The sequence below is a fragment of the Podarcis tiliguerta genome, assembly GCF_965153285.1.
Source record: "Podarcis tiliguerta genome assembly, chromosome: 1".
NCBI classification, from domain to species: Eukaryota; Metazoa; Chordata; class Lepidosauria; order Squamata; family Lacertidae; genus Podarcis; species Podarcis tiliguerta.
The window spans coordinates 133614460-133627561 of record NC_139534.1 but is presented as its reverse complement, the minus strand read 5'-3'; the positions used below and the strand labels follow the sequence as shown (position 1 = coordinate 133627561).

Genomic DNA, 13102 nt, shown 5'->3' with positions numbered 1-13102 from the left:
ATGGCGCCGTTTCTGCCTCATGCTCCGCCCGCATGGCTCTAGAGCGCAGGGGCTTATCCTCTCAGGACTAGGTGCTGTTCTGTCTGTCAGGTAAGCTTTGGTCTGGATTTAAAGACTAATGCTATGGGTCTGGCTAAAAAGAAGTCTGTGTTGCTGCACACAGAGCTGTAACTTTGTTGAGTTGGCAGCGGCAGCAGCAACAACATCTCTGTCTCATGCGACAGAGAGAACCTTGCGATGCCCCTCTGAGCATTCTGCTCCTGCGGGAGGTCAGGGAGGTGTGCTCTGGGCAGTCTGCCCTCCGTGGTGAGCTTGGGCCAATTCAGACAGCCCTCCATGCTGGGCATGTTGTGGCTGCAGAAAGTCAGAAGCAATCCCAGTTTTGAAAAAGCAGGGATGGGGGGGGGGCAAAGCCAGGCCATGGTCTTCCTGCTAAATGACCCTTGATTCCCTTGTGGCAAGTGTTCTGGGACCCCCATAGGGCTCCTTTTAAACTTCCTGTGCAGCTGCTGCAAGTCAGAGGAGCAAAGGCGTTCAAGGCAAAGGAGACACCTGGGTGCTGCAGAAGACTTTTGGGACTTATCAGGATGTGGGCTCCCTAAATAAATGAGTGAACTACTTGTCACTGCAACATTCTGCCCATCAGAGCTTGCACACCCTGCTAAAAGGTTAGCAAGACGAAGTGTCGGTAAAGCACACAGGCACAACCGCCCCCCCCCCCCAACTATGATACAATTAAACTGTGCCCGCCTGGCGACAGGCTGCCGTGGCGCTTTGTCTCAGCAGCCCCTGTGGCGCTGAGGGCAACCTTGTAAGTGGATGATAAATCCCTGCCAGTCAGTTTCCTAGCCAAGGAGCCTTTTAGCTGAAAGACGGGTGGCAGCAGTGACGTCTGCCTTGCCGTCCGTCGAGGGGAAAGGGGGCTGTAAAGCAGGAAGAAAGCTCCGTGGATGGGTCCGTCCCTGTGGAGGGTCGCTTGACAGCCTGGCCCATCGTGATTGTTCAGCAAGGTAACCGGTGAGCAGAGTGAAAAGTCGGCCTGGTTCGCCAGACTTCTATCTCCCTTCCCTGCTGGGGCAGCCCAGACAGGAGCAACGGAAGAGCCTCAGCAAGGTCTCCAGTCTTGGATTTTAGCAAGTCTCCAGTGGGAGGGGAGCTGCCCTGCTGCGGGGCAGCCCTTGGGCGTGCCTCTTCTCTTGCTGCCTCTGTTGCCAGAGCCCAGCACAGGGACCTCCTCGGACAGAGGCATGAGCAGCCTCTGTGTCTCTCAAGTGCGCTGGGCTTAAGCCGCCATGAGGGCTCCTTTGCTCGGAGGGACCACGATGCGGATGTTGCCTTCGGAGAAGGAGGCCGGCTTATGGGCCCAGGGCTTGGCTCCAGGGTCTGGCTAAGGGCAGGTGTCCTTCTGTGTCCCTAGAAGCTGGAGTGCGTGCTCAGCTTGGAGGCTCACTCCCAGGAGCAGAAGAAGAGAGTCTGCTGGTGCCTGGCCGACAGCATCTCCAAGCAGCAGCCCACGACCCCCACAGCTCCTCCAGCCGAGAGCAAGGTAAGCAGCCGGGGGGGGTGCTGAGAGGGGCCCGCATCACTACCACCACCTACCCTTCCAAATTTTGAAACCCCCACCCCATCAAAAGAAACCTGAAGTTCAGTCAACCGGCAGATCAGTCAACTAAAGGCATAGATCAATTGCAGTACTGTTGTAGAAACAAATTGGGATTGGCTGTGTTTTTTATAACAGTACATAGGAAGCTGCCTTTATGGTGAGCCAGACCACCTTGCTCAGTACGGTCCACTCTGACTGGCAGCAGCTCTCCAGGGTTTCAGGTCAGAGCCTCTCCCAGCCCTGTCTGGAGGTGCCTGGAGTAAGGGAGGGGAAATCTTAACTGATGCACAGCAGGTTAGGTAAGGGCAGGGGCAGGCAACCTAAGGCCCGGGGGCCAGATGCGGCCCAATTGCTTTCTCAATCTGGCCCATGGACAGTCCGGGAATCAGCATGTTTTTACATGGGTAGAATGTGTGCTTTTATTTAAAATGCATCTCTGGGTTATTTGGGGGGCATAGGAATTTGTTCATTATTTTTTTCAAAATATAGTCTGGCCCACCACATGGTCTGAGGGATGGTGGACCGGCCCCCGGCTGAAAACGGTTGCTGACCCCTGGTTAAGGGGATCTTGGATAGCAAAAGGAAATGTTGTGATGGCTGCTCAGTGACTGTGTCTTCCTTGCTTGCTTGCTAATGGCCTGCAATGACTAACTGTTGCCTTCTCAGTGCCTGCTAATCTTTAGAGAATTGTTTTCTCCAAAGGCCCCTGGTGCTTGGTAGCTTCTCCAAATGGAGGCGCAACCCAACACCAAGGGTGGGCATAGGCCGCAGTTCTGCCAGTGGATGCACAAGTCAGTGCAGTTTGGGGGGAAGCCCACCAGCTGTGCATGGCGGCAGCTGCCCTCCTCCCCGTTTGCCCTGCCTGTTGCTGGCATTCAAAGCTTGACTGCATTTGGACCTCGAAGTTCCTTCTATCTGACAGGATATGGGTTGCCCTCTCCTCCACAGAAGCAGCCAAGAGAAAGGCGCAGTCTTGCTGCTCCTGCTAGAAGCCAGGGCAGGGGGGATTTTCTTCCCACGGGGATTGTAAGTTTTGCCTGAGTACAGAGGAATAGACTGCAGGCCCTGCAGGGACTCAGAGAGTAGTTGGGGGTTGATAATGAAAACCAACCCCCACCCACCCACCTGCGTCTGAAAGCCTCTCCCTCCCCTCTCCCCAGGCTCTACGTCCTGCAGTGCATCTTGGGAATCGGGCCGCTTCTGCCCTGCTATCCTGGCTATTCTGCCTTGTTTCCTGGACCACTTTACCGTCTTTGGGGAAAACCACACCTCCCTGTTGCAGAGGAGGCTGCTTCTTATTTTTCCTTGGCAGACCTCCCATGCTTTTCATGCTTACTGTTCCGGCAGAAATTTAACAGACAAAGCACATTCTGCACAGAAATGAGCAAGGTCTCACCTGTTGATTTCCCTCCTACTGTGCCACTGTTGAAGGCATGGGAATCCTGCCAGGGGAGAAGGGATGGCATCCAAGTTCCTTCCTCTGCAGCCTGTTTCCTGGTTGCAGCAGGTGCTCAGCTGGGCTGCCAAGGGAGCGCTGCCTCCTGGGCAGGGAGGGGCTGGTGTCCACTGCAACCCCTGGCTGGGCAGCCTGAGGGCTTTGCTTCCTCAAGCCAGGCCTGCCCTGAAAGCCTTGCTTTTGTTTCCAGGGAGGGAGGGAGGGAAGGAGGGAGCAAGCAAGCAGTGCCTGCCTCTGGGCAGCCAAGATCAATTGGGCATCTGGCGCTATGAGCATAATTTGAATTGGCTGCTTTCTGGCAAAGGTCCTGACGAATGCTTAATCCAATGACGAAGTGATTTAGGGAGGACAATGAAATCTTGTGTGAGTGTCCCTAGCTCACTCCCAGCCAAGGAGAGATGCTCCCCGCAGAAAGGAGAGGCAGAGCAGCCAGCGGGAGGGCCTCTGCCTCCCTTCGTGGCTCTAGCCCACCTGCGAGGTAGGCACCTGGCGCCTGGTCAGCAGCGCCAGACCCCTCTGCCTCTCTGCCCACCTCAGAGGGAGTGAGGAGAGGCCACGTGGCAGCCTCGGAGGCAACGGCGGTGCTTCTGCCCTGCTTTCTGCTCACTCCAAGAAGGGCCTGGGTGATCTCTGGTGGGTATTCTGGCTTTTAGCAATGAGGGTGAACTGTGCCTGAGCAGGGCTGGCACAGCTGCTGGGCGGGTGTGAAGAGCATATGTTGCTCCAGGCTATGGGAGAACGAGGCTTCCTTTCTCTCTGGCTGCTTCTAACCTTCATGCATGTTTCAGTTGCCCCTCTCCAGTGCTTTAATATGAATGTGTTCGATTGCAGTTTGTTGACAGCTGTTTGTGTGCTGCCTTGAGATTTTTCATTTGGGACGAGAGATTTTGAAATGTTGCGAGTAACCACTTCCCATCCCCAGTGAAGCTTCCTTCTAGGGTGGTTAGGAAGGGCAGACATAATTTTGCAATGAATGGCCAAGAGGGCAAACCTGGTCTGTGTTACTGGGGGTGAGTGCAGAATCCACTGTGTTTGGGTGTGTTCACATGCAGGTGTGGTTGTTTTGGACCAGTTCGTGCTGAGCTGAGAGTGTGATCTCAAGGACTGGGAATGGAAAGGGGAGGGCTTAGCCTAGTCCCTCCTGTTAAATTACAAGAGTCTGCAAATTATTTCTGTGATGTTACTTTTTCAAAAAAACAAACAGCAGGACTCGGAAGAAAAACTGCAAGGTTGCCCACTTTTCTGCACTGGTTCTGCTGTTGTGCTTTAACAGCAGCCCAACAGGTAGAAATTAAATATTTGCCACTGTTTTATCTCCCTGCTGAGAAATTTTTTTTAATTGTGCTGTGCGAGGCCGTTTGAGCATATAATGTCAATCCTGGCCCAACTGCATTGCCGGCCAATTAGTTTCCAGGTCCAATTCAAAGTGCTGGTTTTGACATATAAAGCCTTAACTGGTTTAGGATCGCAATGCCTCCAGGAGTGGCTCTCTCCAATTATGGCTGTTTTGCAGAGTAAGTACAGGCGCTTCGATTGTGAGGGCCTGTATCCTTTGCAGCTTCCTTAAATTGTGTAAAGAGGTGAGCAAAGGATGCTTTGATTTTCACCAGTGAAATTCAGGGAATGTGGAAGAGGTGGCTGTGAGCATCCTTGGTTTTGTCTGCTGAGTGTTATGTAATGGAAAAACATTAGAAGTTACGAACATCCCATCCGTAGCTCACCACAGAAGTCACTTCTGCTCCCATTCCAGTCCCTTAACGCACCTTGCATAATTTTTGTTACAAAAACAATGGTCGTGATGCAGAAGGGACAGATGAGGTCGCAGAAAAACAGAGCGTCCCCCAGCCTAGACTTCAGCCGCCCAGCCCCTGCAGAGGGTGTTGTTGGTTGTGCACTTGCATTTGTGGCAGCATCTGTGGTTCTCCCCCCTCCTCATTTAATGCCCCCCCCCCAACAACACTGTGAGGTAGAGTAGGCTGAGAGGTGGTGGCTGGCCCCCAGGCTCACCCAATGAGCCTCATGGCCAAGTGGGGGAGATTTGAACCCTGGTCTCTCCCAGGTCCTGGCCCAACACTTGAACCACTACACCACACTGGCTCCCAGTTTTAACAAGGCAGCGCAAGAGGCGGTGAAATGCCTGGGACTAGAAAAGGGGGGGCTGTCCTTGTGAAATGTGAACAACTTGAAGGGTATGGAAATCTCCCTCCATTTCCCATGTGGAATCAGAGTTGCATCATCATCCTCATTGGCCTCGATTGCGCTCACTGGAAAGATGTGGATGGTGAGATTTCCATTCCACCTTAATGTCAACATGTCGACAGTGACATCTTGTGTTGCCGTGGGCGTGTTTGAGGGGAAAGCCATCCATGGGCACCCACTGCAGCAGGAGGAGGAGGAGAAGGAAGGTGTTTACATGCCAGAGTCCTCCTTCCCCAAAGACCCAAAGGCCACTGGCTCCCAGTGAGCCACTGAGGCGTGTTGGAACCTGACCAGCTCTGTTTGCTTCCGCAGCCGGAGCCTTGTTTATTTGCTTTTGAGCCTATCGTAATGATAGGTGAGTCCATGGTGCAATTAAGCACTTCAGCTGGCACAGAGAAGCCAGGAGCTGGGTGGACAGGAAGGGCTGCTGTCTCAGCCGAGGGATGCTGCTGCTGCTGCTGCTGCTGGGTAAACATCTTGAGGGGAAGAAGGCTCCCCGCCAGCTCTCTGGCTGTGAATGAGGGGCTGCCCAGCTCTGAAAGCAGCTGTGGAGCTTCTCTAGATGTTAAATAAGTAGAGACTGTGGGTGTATTCCTCTCTCTGTGTGTATAAGTCTAAAAGCGGTGCTTCCTGGCCTATCCTATCTTTACCATCACTCCCTAGGAAGCTGGGGAACTCTCCTTCCTTAGAGATTGTTAAGCAGAGGTTGGATGGACACCTGTCATGGATGCTGATGGCATTGGCAGGAGGTTGCCAACCCCAGGGGCCCCCTGGACCCTTCCAACTCTACAGTTTTGTGATCAGGACCAAAACGGCCCACAGAACCACGGGATAGTTGGCAGGGATGGGAGGGGGACACTTCCACATGCACACCCCCTTGCACAATTCGGGTGCTGGGTTCATCAGTGGGTGGGTGACCGAAACAGAACACATTTTTCAGCCTTCATTTGTTTATAATTTCTAAACATGGAGGTTGCTGCTAGTTTAAACGGCTTTGGGGGTTGGGGAAAGAATTGGGCAAATCCATGGAAGAATTGTTGTGTTCCTAAGGTTGTTTCAGTTCTTGTGAGATGTGAAAAGGAAGACAACTGTGCAGCCCTTTGCAAAACATCCTTCGACATGTCCAGACGTCTCTCCCTTGCCCCTCGCTGAATCCCCCCCCCCCCTCCTCCTCAGTATTTCATCACCTTCTCTGTCAAATTCAATGAGCAGGGATGGATTAATTGGCGTGATTAAACAGACAGTGGCTTAACCTCCATTTGAAAAGCAGAGCCCCTGTTAATTGGACCTGATCTTTAGGAAGATTCATGCTTTCAACTAGCCCACTAATTCCTGCCCCGCCTGTCCATGGGGAGGAGAGTGGGGCCCCCCCTGGTTCAATGATGACACAAAGCAGCCACAGACCAGCCCATAGCCCAGTCTTGGCCACTGCTGGGCTCAGGAGCGATGGTGGAGAGATCGGATTGTGTTTCAGTGGGGAGCTGCCTGATTCACCTTTCTCAAGCCGACATAAAATTGCAGTTCCCACAAATAGTAAGATGCAGTTCTCCCACAATATATACAGAATTGCATTGTGTTGGGGGGTATAGCTTGCAAAAATGTGTATATTAAAAATGTGTGTTTGTTAATGGGAAATTTCCATTAAAATGCTGGTGGATTTTTACAGTATTTTTTTTTAAGCGAATTGCTGCAGAAATGTGGGAAATATTGGCAAAATGAAGAACATTATTATTTAGTTGCTTGAACTCAAAGCAAATTACAGAAACAAACTTTAATACAAGCATAAAAACCAAGCTTAACACTCACAATAATATACAGAAAAGAGCAGATCCAGCTCAGGCCCATTAACAGGCTCTGCCACCTGCACTCTTGGGAGCCAATCCTTCCTCCTCTAAACTTGCTGCTTATGTTAGGTTGTTGGGCTACTGGGCATCAGTCAAACTCTTGCGGAACTACAAAAAAAATCCCAACATGCCTTATATTCCACTCTTGTGTACTTCATTTCTTAAAGGCGCCAATACTTTTGCAGCAGTAGCAGCAGGTTAATGCTGGGCTCTCAGGACTTTGCAGGAAGTGAAGGGAATGGCAGAGAATTTCAGTGTGGGGTTAAAACATCAGGTGCCAGGGCAGACGGTGCCTCAAAGTCACTGTGGGGAGCTCCCAGCTCCCATCAGAATTCCTCCTCCTCCTCCATTTCCTTATTATCCACTTGACTTTCAGAAGTGTTTCCCCTGTTTTCTCTACAATTCAAGTGGAAAGGGTAGTGCATTTAGTTGTGTGTCTTGGGGAAAAGAAGCTCCCATCTCTCTAAGTAAATAGGCTTCTAATATGTGTGTGTATAACAAGACACTAAATCAGAAAGGAATTATTTTCACTTGCTTTTCAAAACAGCAGCTGTAAAACATTGATTCTCCAGATCCTTATTTGAGAATTATTTTCAAGTATACCTGTATGCTAATCTGAGGTAGTCATAGTAAAAACAGGAGCAAGGTGGTCTTTAATCTGGATTAGTTCAGCTAATCCACTTTTGCCGGAATTTTTCAGACTAGGTTTGGAAGTGCCAAAACTGCTGCATGCCCGTGTATGGCATACTGTCTATGCAGCCTTAAAACCACAAAATCCATGGTGCAGTGCAAGTGCATGTGCAAAAACTGTGATAGCCGTCATCTCTAAGTAGGGGAGCCTTTGACTGGAGGCAGCATTGAAAAAGGCAGCGTAAATGGAACCAGCTGCTGCTGCTCAAATGGGGGGCAGATTTTCCATGGGAATCTGCTGCTGTTTATCTTCCTGACTGTATATGCTGCAGTGCTGCCATATAAATGATAATCGGACTATCGGTTAGGACTTCATGGCTACTGGATCCAGGAATGGGTCTTAGACACACACACACACACACACACACGTGTTTCCATCTGCCCTGATTGGGAGAGGCAGGGAGTCTTTTCCCTGTTGATACTGAAGGTCACTTTCCGCCCCCCTCCTTATTGTCAGGTACAAGAAGCTCCCGGGAGCCCCAGAAGAGCCAGAAATAGATCAACAGGCTCTGAGGATCACTATCTGGGGAGCCGCAGCTCCTGCTTCTCCATTAATAACCGTAGAAGGCTTGGCCGGCTGCACGGAGGTCTCCGTGCCAGAGCCTGGCCCGGGGTGAGACTGCTGGGTGCCGCCAGAGGTACTGCTGCTGTCATTGTGGTACCTTGCGGGGAGGGGAGGGTGACCTGTAAGAGCAGCAGGCTGGAGAAGAGGCTTCCTGCCTGGGCCACAGAGTGGGTAAGTTCTTCTGATATATAAGGTCAAGGAGCCCAGGAGCTGAGGGCTCATTCAGGCAGGGGGCAGGGCAGCCCGTGCCCCATTGCTGCCTGGCAAGTAAACATTAGCTGGAAGCAGAGCAGTCCCTCCTCTTGGGGCAATGCTGGGAAGACAGCACACTTTGTAGCTGGGGGGTCTGCGGTGGACCGGCACCCACTTCCTCACGCAGAGCCACTGGGCTGCCGAGTCTTGGGGCAGGGGGAGGTTGGACTGGAAACGCCACTGGGCAGGTGGGCACTGCTAGGAAAGTGAGGAGCTTCTGAAATATTCCAGCTCTTTTCTCTGGATGTTGAGCTTTATCTTTTTTTAAAAAAAATAATAAACTAAAGGTTGTATCCGGTGTGAGTTATATTCAGAGAAGACCCATTCAAATGGATGGAGATGGCCAGTGGGTCTACTCTGAGTAGCACTCACACTGGTTTCAGCCCTGAGTTTTGGTCGGTCCTTTCTTGTGTCCTTCTGAAGTGCTGCTGAATAATAACAATAACAATAACAACAATAACAATAAATAACTTATATGCCATCCATCTGACTGGGTTACCCCCAGCCACTCTGGGCAGCTTCCATCAAATTAAGATACAGTACACCAAACATTAAAAACTTGATGCCCTCAGAGCCTCCAGCATTTCAGCTGAGAGACGCACCACTTTGAGAAGCAGTTTTAAAAGTAGGATATAAAAATGTAAATTGATGAAAGGAAGCACTTGGCCACATTGCACTAATGCTTGAGTATGTTGATGTTATTTAACGAACACACTGGGCTGCCTGGCTTAGGGGATTTTATTTGTTTTGTGTGTGTTTGTCTATTTAACATTCAGGAACCAGGGGCAGATTAGCCCAATGTTGCCTACTCTGCTGATGGGTGGCTTTCCAGGGTCTGAGGCGGTGTGTGTGTGTGTGTCTTCCATCAGTACTTACTGCCTGCTTTTTTTTAACCAGAGTTGCTACCAGGATTTGAACCCAGGGATCCCTGCATTCAGAGTGCCTTGATGCCCCTCCCTCAGTAAGCACAGCCCAGGGGATCCCCCACCACCATTGGCTCTCTGCTGGTGGAGTTGCCTGGGTGCCAAAAATGATTTCTGCGCTCCATCCCTTAAAGAGCTGCTGCGGAGAGGGAATGTTAGGCAGGGGCAGCTGATCCTCCCTTGGAATCATAGAATTGCAGAGTTGGAAGGAACCCTGAGGGTCATCAAGTCCAACCCCCTGCAATCCAGGGATTTGCATGCAGTCTCATGTCCAATTTGAAACCATTCTGTGGACCCTGCTTAGCTTTTTCTTCTGGGCCAAAGCCCCCACCATCTGGGCTAGTTTCAGGACTTGGCAGCTGGTCTTACAGCTTAGGTTACACATGAGAGTCCTGTTTTTATTTTATTAAGTGCACGTCAGGCACCAATTGTTGTATTCCACCACTGCACCGCTTGGCTCTCTGCCTGTGAAAGGCACACTATCACCAGATGTGTGCATCTGCATATCAACTCCCTTGCTCAGCCAGGGCAAGTGACTCTGCCACCTGGCAAGACCCTGACCCCACACCCCTTTCCAGAATGCTCCTTTGCATGGCTGTTTGGAGAAACCCAGAGAAGCCAAGGAAAGAGGGCAAGCAGCAAGGAGAGATTCCCTCAGACCCTTCCCTTTTTTCCTCCATCTCCATCTTCCTCCCAAATCTCTCCTGAGGAAGGAGTCAGGGGGGGCAAAGTGTTTTGAAGGGTCCTTTGCACTAAGTTTTGGGAGAGTGCAGAAACTTCAGGAATAGCTCCTGCTTTTTCTTAGCTTCTGTACACCCTTTGCATCTGCCAAGGGAGGGGGGGAATTGTTGTTGGTCAAAAATTCCTAGCCAAGCCAAGATTTGCCTGTCCAGTAGGGTGCCTGGTGTTTGCCCGTTGGCAGTGTGTTTCCCCAGAGCACCCTCCTTTGACCCTGAAGAGCAAGCAGGCGGAGGCTCCTTCTGTGCAGGCACGAGGCTTCCGGGATCCAGTCCTCCCTCCCCCCCCCGCCCAGCTGCAGAGATGCCCTTTCTCTCTGGCCCAGGAAGCTCTCCAGCTCCTGCAAGTGCCACTCCTGTTGCTTGCTAGTCCTGGGTCTCATAAGTGGCTCCGGCTGATAGAGCAGCTCGCGGTGTGTGACATGTGGCCTGGAAGAATTTCAGCTGCCCTCGCTGCTGACAGTGGTGCTGTGATAGCAGGCAGCCTCTGTTTGTCTAAGCTGGTTGCGCTGACGTCAGGGCTGGGCAAGCAAGGAGCAGACCAACCTGATTGAATTACAGAAGGATCGGCCCTTGGCTGAGGAGTGGGGGAAGCAGAGAAGCTGCTGGCCGCTTCTTCTAGCCAGGCAACAACAGCCGACCCCACAGATGGCTGCCAGGCTGGAAAGAGGGTTAGACCATTCTTGCATCATGCAGGCGTCACTAGTTGCTAGCCAGTATAGAATGGAGCTTCAGTCTCCAGAGGCACTCTACCTGAGTCCCAGGCCCTGTGGACAGATAACTGGGAGTGGGGTGGTGGTTGCGTAGTGCCCTGCTTGTGAGATTCCTGGAGGTGCCTGGCTAGTGGCTGTTAGATACTTCTATTGGACACCAAGATGGCCTCTCAGGCTGACCCACCTTCGGGGCTGCTCTTCTCTTCAGGGGAGCTGCTTCCAGGCCTGCAGGCGGACCGCCTGGAGAGTGGCCACACCTCCTCTGCACATGCTCAGGATAAGGGGACAGGGATAGGCCTGTCCCAGTTTCCCATATGCAACTGAAAGGGCTGTAACACATTGTGGGAGCATCCCTTTTGCATGCAAGAGGACCCAGATCCCAGCCGGGTAGGGCAGGGAAGAGAGGGCAGCTGCCAGTCAGTGAAGGCAGAGTGGAGTTAGGTGGACCTACCTGCCTGTCGGTCAAGGGCAGCTCTTTGTTTTGTTTCTGGAACTTGCATCCAAGGAGACCACTCCAAGACAGAGACTGCCGCTCCTGATCTTCTCAGGAAGATCTCAGGCACATCTTTAACTCTTCAGACCCTGGGTCTGAATTTGCAAGGAATTTAATGTAATTCCCCCCAATATTTCCCAATCCAAAGGCACTTCTTCATTCCTGTTGGGCCTTTTTCCAGCGGGGCAGCCATCCCTCCAAAGAGGGTTTGTAAAATGCTCTTGTGCGGCCTCTCCTAAGGACTGTGGGAAACCCAAGCAAATGTCTGCACATGTCTTGGACTGACCACAGCTCCCCTCAGTACACCCAGAGGGCCCCACCCGCAGGAGCCTCTGGTCAAGAAGGGCTCTCAGGTAGCAGCAAGTGATGAGGAAGGGGCCTCTGGCTGTGGCCGGAGCAGAGGAGTGGGAAAGAGACAAGCAGTCTGACTTGGCCTAAGGTGGCCTTCTTATAGATTGGCATCCTTTCCCCCTTTGTAAAGGATCTTGGGTCGTGATACAGCGGAACGCATGGCAAGTGATGACAGGTTTTTCTCTGCCCCAGCTCCCAAATGTGCTGGGACTTGGGGTGGGCTGGGTGATCATAGTTCTGTAGGTGTTCTCTAGGACAGTAGAGGTTTGCTCTCTTCCCAAACAACAGCTTTCCCTGACTCTTTGAAGGAAATGGACACCTCTCGGGGGTCACACGGGTGGGTCTCCAGGCATGCCAAGCCCCTCCTCTTCACAGAATTGTAAACCCCCTGCAATGCAGGAATCTCAACTCAAGCATCTGCGATGGAGCAATCCATCTTCCTGCTGCTGCAGTTTTAGACCTGAGCCCCTCTGCCCCCCCCTCCTGGTGCCTGCACTACCCCTACTACCCCCAGCATGTGGCTGACCCTTTCCCCCTCTCTACTTCTTCCCCTCCCCCAGATGCTCGAGCCAGAGGCTGCAGCGCCAGGGGCCTTGCCCTCCACAAGGGAGGACAGAACAAGTCCCACGGCCCACGCCATGAGGGAGGACTCGGTGGAGGAGACAATGGCAGTGGCCCAGGACCCCCCAACAACAGGATCCGGGGAGAAGGGGCCCCCCAGCCCTGGGAAGCACAAGGAGGAGGAGGAAGGGACCAAAGAGACCCATCTCAGCCCCACAGCCTTCGCCATCCCCAAGCTGCGGCTGGAGGACACAGCAGCCATTGCCACATTTGATCTTGATGGCCCAGCAGACTTTGGGGAGGAGGAGGAGGAAGAAGAAGAAGAAGAGGAGGAGGAGGAAGAAGACGAGGAGGAAGACGAGGAGGAAGAAGAGGACGAGGACAGCCATGAGGCCTACCTGAGCAGAGGGGAGGTGAAGCGCTGCAGCATGTTTGAAGCCTCGGCCGGCGAGCCACCAGCCTGCAGCCTGAGTGCCCAGAACTCACTACGGCGGCGCACCCACAGCGAGGGGAGCCTCCTGCAGGATCCGTGGAGCGGGCACTGCTTCACCTCCGACACCAGCCTCAACTACGCCGAGGCCCAGGGCCCAGGCACCAGCTGGACACTGCCATCCCCCCAGACACTCAAGAAGGAGCTGTCCAGGAACGGGGGCTCCATCCACCAGCTCACCCTGCTCTTCGTCGGGAACCGGAAGGTAGGGCGCACAGAGGGATT

General features: G+C 52.6%; 1 protein-coding gene across 8 annotated transcripts in view; it reads left to right on the top strand.

The window, feature by feature from the left end:
- The window catches only part of RGS3 (regulator of G protein signaling 3), a 76827-nt gene that overhangs the window by 49221 nt on the left and 14504 nt on the right, over positions 1-13102 (top strand). For 6 of the 8 annotated variants that reach the window (XM_083434707.1, XM_083434705.1, XM_083434708.1 and 3 more), the window contains 2 exons: positions 1418-1546; positions 12387-13082. In XM_083434707.1, coding sequence (XP_083290833.1) covers positions 1418-1546; positions 12387-13082 — 825 coding nt within the window. Of the gene's footprint in view, positions 1-1417; positions 1547-8249; positions 8529-12386; positions 13083-13102 lie in introns of those variants that run through there. The other 2 variants (XM_083434712.1, XM_083434713.1) reach the window with 2 other exon arrangements.